This window comes from Numida meleagris, chromosome 12 (genome assembly GCF_002078875.1).
Source record: "Numida meleagris isolate 19003 breed g44 Domestic line chromosome 12, NumMel1.0, whole genome shotgun sequence".
Classification (NCBI taxonomy): domain Eukaryota; kingdom Metazoa; phylum Chordata; class Aves; order Galliformes; family Numididae; genus Numida; species Numida meleagris.
In genome coordinates, this window is record NC_034420.1 from 15,952,261 (window position 1) to 15,966,713 (window position 14,453).

The following is a 14,453-nucleotide window of genomic DNA, read 5'->3' on the forward strand; positions in this document are numbered from 1 at the left end:
TCGGCAAATACCTTTCAAGTCACAGCAGAATGCTTAGTTGGCCTAGCAAAAAGCCTGCTTTGTTTAAAAATCAGTGTGAAGATAATTACTGACCGCAAAAGCGTGTTGATTGCATTCCGTAAACTCTGACAAGGGTGCACCCTCAGTGTACCTCAATGCTTTTAGGAAATTGTGGCCATTCACCAGTAAAACTTGCACTCGTTTTACTCCAAAGTAAGTGGTGGGACTTGCCCAGTCAAAGCCTACTGAGGTGAAATCGTTAGAGAAGTATTTCCGTGACAAATTAAGGCCTTAATTCTGAAATACACACTCATTGTATTTGGAGCATCAGATAATCACGCTGCTATCGTGCATGAGAATAACGATGAGCATCTTCACAACGGTCATAGTTTGTTGCCTGCCTGTTTCCACTCGTTAGGATTAAAACCTTTTCCTCATGGAAGTGTGTGCACTCATTCCAGATGGGGCCAAGCTCTGCCCTCGGATGTGTTCACTCAAATCCCATTGAAGCAGGTGGGAGCTGTGTGCATGCTGCGAGCGCAGATTTTGGTCCAAAATGCCCCAGTGAAATGCTTTAACATTATACTCATAAAAGAAACGAGCCCTCAGCCAATAAGGTAACTTAGTTACTGTCAGTGGGAGTTCAGTGCCTTTTTTCTCTGTGCATGATCCCTCTCGTGCCATCATATCTTAGGATCCCAGCTCCCGGTGTCCAAACTGGGGTGCTTCCATGGTGCATTGTAGAGAGACTCAGCTTCAGTATTGTCCGAACAGCAAGCACCTGATGCTGAGAAGCTGTGCTCTGGAGCCACTTATTTGGCACAAGTAGAGGGTTTTTTGAGTTAAAAAACCCTCCTAGTCTTAATAAACTCTATACTCAGTGAAATTCTCCAAAAAAAAAAAGACATTTATCCAAATTATACATGCTTATACTGTGAAGTTTTGCTGTGATTGATTTGCCTCAGTCCTGCAATCCACCTCTAAGAGAAGTGAGAAACTCTGTAGGCACGAGGGCATTCAGAGCTGCCGCCACGGACCAGCTGAAGGCATTGTGATGTTGTTCAGATCTGTAGAACTGGGAACTTAACTTCTCCATGCTTAAAATATAATTAATAAGAAATTGCAAATTATCACCATATTGTTGGCAGATAAGTACACTATCAACATTACTGGGGGTGACAGTGGTCATTGCAAGCATTTATTGGTGGTGGTACCAAAAAAAAAAAAAAAAAAAGAAAAGAAATGATGCTCGGATCTTTCTAACTAGAGTGTTGGAAAAGATCCCAAAAGAACATTTCTTAAAGGTGCACATTCCTGCAACTGCATGTAGCTGAAGAACTCAGTTGTCAGTGTGTCACGACATTTCTGCATGACAGAAATGAGAAAGTGCGACCTACCAGCAAAGCAGTGACAGACAGCTCCCCAGATCTCCTGGAATGCCCCCGTTGTGGATGAACGAGTGCTATTGCAATGCTGAAGTACTCCACATTTGTGAATTACAGTTTGCAAGATTTCAAAAATGTATTTGTTTTGGTGGCTCTAGTTGAGTTTAAGAAAGCAGAGGATATATTTTTATTTGCGGGCAGCCTTAAGCACGTGCATTTTGCATCAGTTACGAGATGTCGGCTGTAATAGGAAACCTTTCAGATTAATTTCAGCTAAAGCGTCTCTCTTAGTTCTCAAATTATTAGCAAACTCTCTTGAATGAACTCATAGGGAAACAAAGCCATAACCTGAGTTGGTTCCAGGGTCATGCAGGGCCTGTTTGAACCACGTCCCGCTGCGTACATCCGCACAGGAGCTGAGCAGTGACACTCGTGCACAGCTGCTGCCACCAAGGCAATGCATTTTTGAATGTTGTCTGTACCTCTTCACTCCTTGAAGCCCTCGTTGTGACATGAGATTTGATTTTGTGAATGCACCGACTGCATCCAAATGACCGACGTTTATGTAAGGCAGATTTTGTCGGGGGAGGGGGGCGAGTCCTTAAAGTCCTAACGGCCGCGGATACATACAGAAAAAATTCTGCTCCTTTTGCTTTATCTCCCTTCAAGGCCTGAGTGTCGGGAATATGTTCTATGTCTTTTCCGATGACGGGATCACAGTCCTTCAGCCAAACGAATGTGAAATCCGGAGGCACATCAGGCCCGAGGAGAGGATCTTCTCCACTTATGTAAGTCCTGCACCCGGCAGCTGACAGCTGGGAAATGTTTCTTAATCTTTTCAAAGGTTGTTGTTGCCTCAAAGGTTGGAGCTTGGAGCTTGGTAAGCTTCACACGGCATCCCGGGGTGCATCAGCTCCACTTGAAAATTAAGGGAACTCCACGTGGGAGATGTCTGAGATCAATTTCCCAGATTAAAGCACAGCAGGGAGGCAAGGAGGGATGCGGAGAGGATGGTTGTGCAGTGCTGGTCCTCTGCATCTCCTGCAGCTGGAGCAGAGCCCCGCACGGCCCTGCTTGCTGTCTGCTGTTAGCCAGCAGCACCGAGCTTTCCCCATCCCAGCTGTAGGAAATCACAGGGGAAATCTGTTCACCTGTCCGTGAAGTTCAAAGCATAGGTGCTCACAGGAGCTCAGCGTGGTGCCTGGGATAGCGTGTACCTGGGGGTTCCAGGAGACCAGCGTTCCCAGTGACCTGTGTGTGTACTGCACAGAACCACCCATCGTGAACTATCACACCTCCTTAAGGGACAGGTGCTGAAATACACCCAGAGATGCTTGCTTAATCACTCCTTTGTTTAGTTTTATGGGAAGGCCCAGTTTACAGAGGGAGCTGAGCATGTGGTTCCCTTGCTTTCAGTTCTGGGAGGAATAAAAGGGCAGATTGTGGTTGTGAGCCCTGCAGGCCGGGTCAGGCCCCGCTGCCGTGGGTCACCATCTTCTTGTGGCTCTGCATTCAGTGTTCTTCTAATTCTCATCCATTTGTGGTTGATAATGTTTTGTTGATTTGTGTTGTTTTTTTTTCCACTGGCATATTGATAAACCTTACTGGAAACCCAGTGATGCTCACCCCAAGATTGGCCCTTAGCACGGACTTAATAATATTAACCCAGGCTTCAGCTGTTAGTACAGGAAGGTGGACACACCTTGTGTTTCCTTTACAAAGAGCTGTAAATATCGAAGGGGTGGCTCTGGAAAAATGGTGTGCAAAGCACAGCAGAGAGAGGGCACTTAGAGAGCGAATGTCAGCACAGTGGTGGACATGAAAGGCATTTTGATCACCATTATTTGGCTGCCTTACAGGGAGACCTCTCAGCATTTCCTGTGGATATCATAGGGCCCTTTGCCATGCTGAAGGGAGGTTTGACTTTTTTTTCCCTTTCAGCATCTTGAGTGTTTGCCGTGTGGACAGTGATACCATCCTGCAGTATTAGAAGGGTTCCTACACCAAAAAATGTCTTTGTTTGCTGTTAGAGGTGCAGCAAAGCAGTGTAGCAGAAAGCTGGGGGTGAGCTCCCCTTGGTGGCGTGGGTGCTGTGGCTGAGGAGCTCCCAGCACTGCTGGGGATGAGGGCAGCGCAGAGCCCGTTTGGTGCCTTTGCAGCACGTTGTACCTTGCTGTAGTATCACTTCATCCCTTGCACGTGGCCTCCAGTGAGTTCTTGACAGGGCTCTGCTGCTTGCAGGTGCAATCTTTGTATCCCCAGTCATTGCTCTGACGCAGGCTTGGTGCTGGCATTGCTTTTGTTTCTGCATCCTCTTGCTCCGAACAAGCTCTGCTGCTCCATTTGCTTCCCCCCTAGGGGCAGTGCTGTCATTTAAAGTGACCCAGCTGCTGCACTGACAAGATTTAAACCCAATAGTTGTGCTGTTGTACACGTTCCCTTTGGTTTATCCTTTCCACACCACAGCCGGGTCCAACACAAATGCTCATTCCCATAAAGCATCTCAGCAGAAGGGAAGGTCAGGAGAAGGAACAAGGCTCTCTGCTGAGGTTGTGTGTGCCTTTTCCTACTTGGGGTCCTGGCAAGCTCCCATTGGAGCTAGTACAGGTTTTGCACAGGACTCAGAGAGAAGAATATCTGCAGCAATGCAAGGTACAAGGCAGCTGAGATCAGGGTTTGGTCCAAGACATCAGGATTTGGTTCCTTCGGAGCAGGGGAAGTTTCTGTGTCAGAGCCACGGCTGATGGGACCCTGCCTGCTTCACTCCCACGTCTTTGTTCACAGCCATCACAGAGCAGGTTCTCCCGAGCTGAAAATGAAGAACGTATGAAAAAATATAAAGCTGTGATTTAGTTAATATAAATGCTGACAGCACTGCTAGTCTCGATAAACCAGGGTGTCCTTCAAAACACAGATCCAGGGACAACGTCGTTATTTAAATGCAGTGTGAGTGCATGGGAGGTCCGGCTGCGTGATGTCCTGGGGCAGAGCCAGGCTGCAGCACAGTGCCACGCCGAGTAATTATTTTACGTTTTCCAAGAAAGGAAATAAAATAATAATAAAAAAAAGCCATCCCCAAACCCCATGGAATTGTTTTCTGTGGTTTTCAAAGCCAAACTTCATACTGCTCCAGACCCTGAACTTGCAGAAGTTAAGCCTCTTTTCCTCTTTTTTTTTTTTTTCCCCAGGAAGAGATCTGTCCTAGAGTGGAAGGGGAAGGCACACAGTCCTGCCTCTGGGCCTCCGCAGTCAATGTCCGAGACAAGTACATCTACGTGACACAGCCTAAGCAGAACAGAGTAATGATCATCGACATCCAGACGCAGAAAGCCGTGCAGGTACCTAAAGGGGAACTCTTTATTCACTGGTGGCAAAAGACTTTGCTATGGGAAAGTAAAAGTAGGTTTTTGCCCGGTGGATCTGACATCACTCTGCGTGATGCTGCGCCTGTGTTATTTTCACCCATGGGGTCACACTGTGTTACTCGCTGTTCTGAAACCACTCTGCCAGGAAAAGAATCCCTTCTGGGCTGCTTATCATCATCTCAGGGCTGCATCTGCAGTCGGGCTTGCAGCTGCCCTGGTAAGATGGTGCTAGAACTGATTTCTTACACTTACTGAGCTGCTCCCTCACCTCGGTTCTGAGCAGGTCAGGAAGAACAAGCTGATGCAGGTGTGGCTGGGGCAGAAGTTGGCTCCTGAGCTGCTGGCTGTAAGGAACAGAGCAGGATGTGCAGCCAGAGAACAGAGCCCAGCAGCCAGCTTTGCTTTGCTGGAGCTGCTGCTGATCCCCAGATTGATTCGAAGGTAACTGTACAAAGCTTACAAACGAGTATAGCAGTGGTAGATGGGAATGTCAGCAGCGAACTAATATAATTACCATGTGCCTAGTGACAGTTGTGTCACTATGTAAATATGCGTCAATCATCTCTTTTTTTTTTTTCTTTTTTTTCTTTTTTTAAGTCTGTGGACGTGGACCCATTGCCAACCAAACTGCATTACGACAAATCCCACGACCAGGTGTGGGTGCTGAGCTGGGGCAACATGCGGCGGTCATCACCAACACTGCAGGTGAGTCCTGTAGCTGAGCTGCAGCCCTTCCCTTGCTGGGCATCCCCAGCAGCACGCTGCTGTCAGGCTGCTCGTGGGTAATTAACAGCCTTTAATATGGAAGTCCCAAGTTTTCTGCCTGTGCACTAAACAGTTTCTTGTTTTCTTTAAACTCTGTTTATTTTCTCGCTTCTCTCTCGCAAGCCTTCAGCTTCCTTTTTAACTTTTCCAGGGGTGGTGGCACAATAGAATTTTTCTCACAGTAAAATGCAAATCCATAACAGGGAATGTAGTTTGTTCAGCGCTTCTGAAAACCGTATTATGAAGTAAAAAGGAGAAATCATTGGAAGTGTTCTGCAAAGCCAGCTCCACGTCTTCTCCCAAAATATAAAAGAAGAAAAAAAAAGAAAGAAAAAGAACTCTCAGGGGCATGAAAGAGGCATAAAGAGCAAAACAGGACCTGAGGGACGCGTTCTGTGTCTGTGACTCTGCTGTTTGCTGCCTGGAGCTGCCTGTGCTCAGCAGTGCTGTGGGCTCTCAGGGCGCAGCGGCGCACACGGGCTTGGACATCCCAATTAGCTTCGTGTGCTGCACGGCCCTGCGGGATTTGCTCGTCTCGTGTTGATGGCACAGAAGTGCTAAGTGTAGGCATCGAATTGGGCGTTTTGCTGCTGCTGTATGTCGTATGACAAATTAACGCCAGCCCTGATCTGATCCATCCAGCCATTCCTTTCTGCAGTAGTTAATTTCCAGCACTTGCTGCCCAACCTTTCCAGACCCACGGAAGAAGGGTGAATATTCCCTGTACTGGAAGATTTGCTTCTAGGGCTGTATGAAGGCATTCCCCGACAGCGTGAGGAAGGCGTGGGGATGGGGTCTGTGTTTTCTGACCTGAAAACAGCACAGCCAGAGGGCATTTCCAGGAAAAGACACCAGCAACAGAATGGAGGCGAATGGAAAAAAAGGTTGTGAGGCAGTGCAGGCAGCTCACCCTGCCTGGGGAACTGGCAGTTTGCTGTGCAGGGTATAAGGAGACAAAACAGGCTCTCTTTACCCTTTCTGACTTAATTTCCTCCATCCAGCTGCGAGAGGTTTCTGTAATTAAAGGAGAGGTGTCTCAAGCATGTGATTATTGAGAAGAACACACCATCTGCACAGCTGGAAACTTGTTATGAGGCTCCAGCTCAGATAGTGCTTTCTGTTACCGTTATAAAGTGCAGTTACACATGGGGTGAGCGAGATTAGCATCCACACCAGCAGATCCTGTCTGGTCTTTTTTTTTTTTTTTCCCACTGTCTTTCCCCAAAGGTGACCAGCAACTCATTTGGTGAAGTTCACTCATAAGAGCAGCAGAAATGCGATAAAATATTTTTTTAACAAAAAAAAAAAAAACGCTACTGTGGAAGCTGACCTAAATTTCCAGCAGTTCTTGGAAGTCAGAGGTTTGTCACACGGCCCATGAAGCCAGCTGAGGGGATGCTGTTGTTTGGCCATGACAGGCGCTTGGGAAGCAAATGTGCAGTGCTGCCTGTGGCCCCCAGAAAGCACTGTGCAAGAACAGGCATCTTTCTTGAGCAGTTTAATTGGAAGAAATCTAAATGGCACGGCCAGAACAGCTGTCTGAACTAAACCTTGAAGGGCTTTAGCATTTCCTCCATGAATTATGTGGCCGTAAATTCAAAGCAACTGCTGTTGCACATTGCACGAGCAGGGTATCCTAACGAATGGACTGCAGTCATCTTGAACTGAGCAAATGATTTGAGAATGTAATAGTTGAAGTATTGAAAACTGCCTCTCCGTGCCTGGTGAGGAGACTCCGTGGCAGTGGAAGGGTCTCTGCACTGGGGGACAGCACAGGAGGAACAGAAGAAGGGACTTTGTCACACCCTGCACGGTGCAGCAGATGGATGGACAGGACTCCTCCTTCAAAGTGATAATGAAGTGCTGTGAGTTAGTGGCTGAGCCTCCAGGCTGGTAACTTATCACTCCGCACCTAAGTGAGATTAATAAATATGACCATGAACTAAATGTTTATTTTAGACAGTGAGGAATAAATTGCTGTGGTCTTCGTGTTGTCATGCAATTTCAGCTCCCGCATGACTGCTCTTTCTTGCAATATAAACGTCTTATGAAAGCAGCGTTGTGTACTTACCTTACAAATGTCAAGCCTCAAATACTATTTATTAGCCCACTCTTTCAAGGCAGCTACACCAAACAGTATTTTGAAGTCGTTAATCAACTTGAGTCTACTACATCCTTGGGAAAAGCCAAGGTACCATGTTTGACCGTGTAATCTGTATTTACCTTTCTGCCTCAGTCACTGCTTTCCTGTGTGTATTTATTGCAGGTGATACCGGAGGCGAGTGCAGGGGAGGAGCAGCACGTTATCCGCACGCCGTTCGAAGGAGTGGATGACTTTTTTATACCACCTACAAATCTTATTATTAATCACGTTAGGTAAGAAATTACCTTAATGAAGAGCGACGGTGGCCGTACTGCTCACTGCTAGTGGGATCTGTCTAACAGCCTTACAGATGTTAATGAATGAAAGCGTGATTGAGCTAAATACTCTTAGTATCATTTTCACGCAAAAAAAAAAGGAGAAATGATGGAGCACATTGGTTAGTTATTCAGCAATTCAGTGGAAGAGCAAGGAACAAGTCTCAGCTTCCCTTGGCCCTGGCATGGGGTTCAAACCTTGGCTTGGCCAGCCGTGCTTCTGCACAGCATTGCCCCGGTGTGTTGGTGCCAGGAACACACTGGTTGGAAAGCTGGCTTCCCTGCCTCAAAGCCACTACTTGGATCAAAGATTTATTGCCAGGAGTGGTAAAAGTTTGTTCTGCTTGAGGCATAAAGCATGGCTCTTCCATGTTTCCAACCGCTTGTTCAAATATTGGCTCTGTATGGGAGGAGCAGGGTTTGAGCAGAAAGAAGATGATATGCAGTACACATGAGAAAGAAGAAAAAAAATCACTTCTCTGAACCATCAGTTCTGAATGTTAATGTGATGTAGTGGTTAATGAGATTTTATAACTAACATACTAATAACTTAGAGTAATACTGACTGCTTCCCAGCAGGAACAGGAAGCTTCCCATTAAAGTTATCAAAATGGATGATAACTTCACAGCAATTTATGCTGTTCTTACCATGTTACAACACCAGCTTAATCATCTCCTGTCACCAGTACAGTTTTACTAAGTAAGTTAAACTCTCCAGACATCATAATCAACTCCTTACATTTAGCTTAGGTTCCCTGCAATGATCACTGAGGACAGAGGGTCACACTTACTTAAAACGATTTGGGGTTGAACATGACGATACAAAATAACTCACTTTGCTTCCTGAAAATAAAAGTAAGACTTACTTCATGGCTGTCATTCTTCGTTTTCCCCTCCTTCCTCTTTCCAGTTTGCTTTTAAGCCATCGTCATGAGTGAGAGTCATGCTGGGGTGGGTGGCTGCTGCACATTACAGATTGGGATGAGGAGGTACGGTCTGGGTTCAAACACAGGAAGGCAGAATAATTGAATTTTTTTGCTCCTTTTATTTGTTGGGTGCATGTTTTTTTTTCCTTCAGTACGATTAATCAGCTGTAAACAGATGATCTTCCATGAGAAATATTAAATGTAGGCAGTTGCATACAGGTTTCTGTGTGCAAAGCAGAGAACGCTGTGCCTAATTTCCTATTTCATTTGTTCAGGGCCAGATCTTTCTCCGTTCTCTCTCACCTTCAGCACAAAAAATAATTGCTCGCAGTCTAATGAGACTTACTGGGATCATGTGCTAAATTCTCCATTCAGAAACAATAAATGGTGATACCAGCATTTCCCAGGAAGGTGAATATTTAAGCAATCTCTTCTGAGAGCCCAAAAATATTTGTATGCAAATGTTCCTGCATATGTATTTCGGCTGCCTGTTATTTCAGATGGATATCTGGAAACATACCCATTTCTGTTAGCTCCCGGTGTAGATTGCTGTCTATTAAGATCTCCCTGTGTAAGTAAGTGCAAAGTTCTCATTGAGATTTTGCATCACAGATCTCACGCGAGCACTGAGCCTCTTCTGCAGCTGTACGCATGCAAGATACATTCTGACCCACTTTTTTAAATTAAAGTTCATGATAAGAACAATTCTTTTTAACTTCTTCAGGCATTTGGCCAAGTTTTAAGGAAGTCTTGAAAAAAAACACTGCAAGGAAGAGCATCTTTGAAAGTGTGCTTAAAACGCGTTCATCCAGGGGAAGCACAAGTGTCATATCCAATTTCCCCACACACAGTGCACTACGAATCTCTACTGCGGGTATTCTGTGAAGTCTCTAATGGATGTGAGCGTAATGGGAAAATGAAAGGCTTAGCCCAGTGCTGTTCATGGGATCATACACTGCATGGGCTCGTTCTTTAGAAGTGAAATCATCGCTGAGCATCTCAGTGACAGATGGATTAAGAATAAAAAAAAAAAAAAAAAATAAGCGCAGTGTTTTAGGCAAACTATCCATTATCTGCACGCAAGCACAGTCCTCCATGTTCCAAAAAGCAATTTTACATCTTTCAGGGAAAAAGATGCAAAACTAAGCACGCGCTTCATTTCCTTCCCTCTGCACTGAATGGATGAAAAGCGATTCAATCTAGAATTAGTTTTTTTTTTAAGTCAGTGCCAGTCACCTGTGAATCCAGGGGAACACAAACAGGCTGCTTCCATGGGCTCTGCTCAAATTAAGCAGAAACCTTTCCTGGCTGTTCCTGACCTTTTTTTTTTTTTTCTTCCTCCTGTCTTCAGCAAAGGTCAGCTGTGCTGCAACATACCTCTTTTAGAGGACAGTTATTCTCTGCTCACTGTTGTCAGCCCTCTCTGCAGTAGGAAAACAAAGACCCTTTTCTTTGCTCATTCTGCTCGCCGGAACGTTCCCCACCTTCCAGGCTGGTGGCACAGTCTGCTCCACCCCCTGATGCTCCAGTTTAGGAGGCAAGGTTGGCTCACTCAGTACTTACAAGCGTAGGCCAGAGCTGCTCTCCACTCCCAACCTGACCGAGAGATGCTGCGTGTTGAGCACTTTCCTATTTCAGGATTGATGGTCTTGAGCATGTAACGAATTACATCCTTCTAGAAGTGAAACAGATTGCATACGTAGCTCGTTAGTGCCTGCCTACAGAATACCCCAAGCTCTGATGTCATCACTACTGTACGTACATCTTCCTTGTAGAAGATGTGGAAGCTGGAGGATGTTGTCCATGCACACACTCAAGCTTCCAGTATCAGGTTGCTAATTGTAAATGAAACACATTCCTGCTTGTAGCACATTTGGAAGCACTGAAACAGGAGAGGTTTCTTGCCGAAACCAGAAGGCATTATTGCACACAAAACGAAGAGGGCAGAATTTCCCAGTTCTGCTGACTTTCCTCTTTCTCCAAGCACATCCCCGAGTCTCTGGAGATGCCTTCAGTGTCACGTTTCTCTCTTTCAGGTTTGGCTTCGTTTACAACAAATCAAAACCCTCCGTCCACAAGATCGACCTGGAAACAGTGACCCACATCAAGACCATCAGCTTCAGGAACTACAGCTGCGCGCCGCAGGCCATGGCCTACACCCACCTGGGGGGGTACTTCCTGGTGCAGTGCAGGGACCGGCGGGGGTCTGCCGCCCCACAGCTCCTCATCGACAGCGTCACCGACGCCGTCATCGGCACCAACGGCGCTGTGCTGGGCACGCCGCACGTCTCGCCGGATGGGCGCTTCTTGGTCAGCGCGGATGGGGACGGCGGCAGGATCCAGGTCCAGACTGTGACTGTCCTGGGGGAAATCAAGTTGATTTATGACTTACAAACAAACATACACGTATCTGATCTGACATTTCAACCCTCTTTCACCGAAGGCAATCAGTACTATATATATGCGACTTCACATTTGCAAACAGATGTGCTTTTTGTAGAGCTGTCAACGGGGAAAATGAATGTACTGAAGAATTTAAAGGACCCTATCACACCCAAAGACTGGCCCTGGAGCACCTACAACAGAATTGTGAAAGACAGCGGGTTGTTTGGACAGTATCTCATTACACCAGCTAAAGATTCATTGTTTGTTATAAACGGGAGGCAAAACACGTTACGCTGTGAGGTTTCAGGTATAAGGAGGGGTAACACAGTGGTCTGGGTTGGGGAGGTATGAAGGGGCAGCAGCAGCGGAGCCGTCGGCAGACAGTACCAGTTGGACCTTTATGCTGCGACAAGTGAGCAGTAGCATTGTATATTTTTACACTGTGGGGGGGGAAAAAAACAAGAAAAAAAACAACCAACCCTGTATAGGCTTCATGGTACAACACTGGTCTACTTGCAAGTTTTATAATACAAGGTATGCTCTGCTAATAGGAAGTGGTTTTGAAGGGATATTTTTTTATTTGGGGGTATGAGTTGTGGTTATGAGAAAAACGCTGGGAAGCAAATCTCTCCACTGAGAAACCACGTAAGCCACAAAACCTAGCGATTCTGTAGAACAAAACTGATTTTGAGTTTCCATATTGGAGGGCTTTTTGTTATGTTCAAACCACCCATTCAATTCCCACCCACCCTGCCAGCTGCCCTGCCCAGTGGCTGCAGCTAAAATTCACAACGACGAGGGAAAATAAGCATCAGAGAGCAGTTTCCAAACCACAGAGACCTGGGAGAGAGACTGACTTACTTAATGAAAACTGATCCGTTTTCTCTGCAGGTTGGCTTTGGGAAGATTCACGGATGTGGTTTCAGAAAGAGGCATAACAGAAATAGTAACTGTCAGCTCGCTGTCTTCGGTGCTTAATTTTGCTCCTGGTACTACTGAAAGCAATGTTATGAGTCCTGCCTCTTCTAATGCATATGTGTATGATTGCATAGGAGAAATTCAGCATGAAATATCAAGGCCATTAGAGTGGGTAAAAGCCAGAAGGACTGGGGGGGGTGGTCAGATTTTGTTAAAAAAATTATTGAGAATGGGGGTGTTAGTCCTTAAGCATCTTGTGAGTGCGTTCAGCTTGGGCACAGGATGCAAAATCTGCTCTTCAGTGGGCAGAGAATTAATCACAGTCATTCCCATAGGAGACAGCAACTCTTCTGGAAGTTGTTGGTTTCTCTCATCAAATATTTAGTAGTGCTGAAGTTGCTAGGCTCTTCATAAAATAACCACAATGAGATAGGGTATTTTAAGCAGAAAACTCATTTTCTAGTTGTAGCCTCCGCTTGCCTGTTTCTGTTCAGACATTCTGGGAAACCATTCTTTTTTTGTTTTTGTTCCTCCCCGTTTCCAATACACTCGTTTATAGTCAATTATCTTTTAGTTATGAGCAAAGAAGTTCATGTAAAACCAGCAGAATTACCCTAGAACGCAACAGCTGGCATCGAGAAATTTCACTTCAGTTCCCATAAAAGCATAGATCCATTTGGTAAGGTATAACAACTTTTCTAGTTGCTTTTTATAACTTTCTATATTCATTACGGTGAAGTAACGAGGGCAGGGGCGGCTCCGGCTCACCAATGGTGCAAGCCATGGGAGCACCACAGCCACTGTGCGCAGACGGCCGTGAGCAGTTGGATCCCAGCACTGCTCTGAAACGTGGCCTTGATGCTGGGGCAAGCTCTCCCCAAAGGTAAGCCTCTGCTGCATCAGAGCCATGCATCGGCCTTTTGGAAGACCCAGCTCCTTTTGAGAATGACCTTATTGCCCAGAGCTTGTATGGAAGCAAGCCCTGCACACACACATCCAGAGATATTTAGAGGCGCAGTAACTGTTTTCCAACACAGGTGCTTAAAGTCAACCATTTCACAATGCACACAGAGGGATTTTAAGTGAGGATGCAGACTAGCAATGGTAATCTGTGCTTTCAGCATTCAACTTTAAGCAAAAGAGAAGCATTTCGGCATGGCTGTAGACCTGAAGTAATTTAAACCATTTCGGTTCTGTAGAAAACATGTACAAATCTGTTCAGACAGACGAAGAAGAGGAGATGAATCCTATGAATTCATTCAACACGGAGTCCTTTAAGTTGCCCTTCAACACCCATAGGCTTAGACCTACATGTATTGTCACTGATGAGCCATAGGGGTTAGAAGAGACTATCCCGTCATCGCAGCACAGGCATATAGAAGAGATTGGCATAGCCTTCCTTTAGCAATGCATGGTGTCCATGATTTTCTACTCATCTGGTTAGGAAACATACCCATGTCAAGAAAAGGAGGAGACCAGCTTTGTAAGTACCTTTAAATATGCACAACTCCTTTCTTGAACAAAGCTGTACCCATACATCGCCGTCATCCTAAATGTGTTTTACTGAGGCCAAGCACTGCTCTCGTGTTACCTTTTCTGACTTCTTGAAATATTTTGTTATGCCTTTGTTTCCCTGTAGAGACGTCCATTGTGTCATAGATCAAATATTACTTTTTTAAGAATATTTAAAAGAAAAAAAAAAAGCTGTAAATATCTGTTCAGGTAAATATTCTTGAGGCTGGTTTATATATAGGCTGTGAAAGATGTGTAACAGACCTCACTTCTCCCTGTTTGTCGCAGAATATTGGAATAGCGTTCACTCAAAAACTCCCACTTGGACCTTCCAAAGATGTTCCCTTTCTTCCCCATCAGCCCAAGTTCTGGTGATGTGTTTTCTAAATTATCCTGATGGTTATATATCATACTTAGAAACTGAAGTACAACTTAGATTGTCCACACTTCTTGTGAACAGTTCCAATGACGGTCAGTCCTGACATTAAAGTGCTGCACATTTGTTACTCGGGTTTTATTTTTTGTTACGACACAGAAATTTATTTTCTCTATACTCAGAAAATGTTGAAGTCGTTTTTGCCTTCCAGCGCTGTCGGAAGGAGACTGCACTGCCTTCTCTCCTGGTGTTCTCCGCCAATTAACAATCCCTACCTAATAAATTGACTAATTAATCACGGTGATTAATTGAAAGGAATTGAAATTGAAGTAACGACCATTGAGTTATTCCATACAAGTTGGGCATTCTGACACTGGGATCACAGAAAAAAATAATCCCTGGT

At 45.4% G+C, this 14,453-nt stretch overlaps 1 protein-coding gene across 2 annotated transcripts in view; it reads left to right on the top strand.

The window, feature by feature from the left end:
• The window catches only part of FSTL4 (follistatin like 4), a 234,999-nt gene extending 220,645 nt beyond the window's left edge, over positions 1-14,354 (top strand). For both annotated transcript variants that reach the window (XM_021410305.1, XM_021410306.1), the window contains 5 exons: positions 2,055-2,173; positions 4,574-4,723; positions 5,348-5,455; positions 7,782-7,891; positions 10,896-14,354. In XM_021410305.1, coding sequence (XP_021265980.1) covers positions 2,055-2,173; positions 4,574-4,723; positions 5,348-5,455; positions 7,782-7,891; positions 10,896-11,595 — 1,187 coding nt within the window. In that variant the 3' untranslated portion in view covers positions 11,596-14,354. The remainder of the gene's footprint in view (positions 1-2,054; positions 2,174-4,573; positions 4,724-5,347; positions 5,456-7,781; positions 7,892-10,895) is intronic.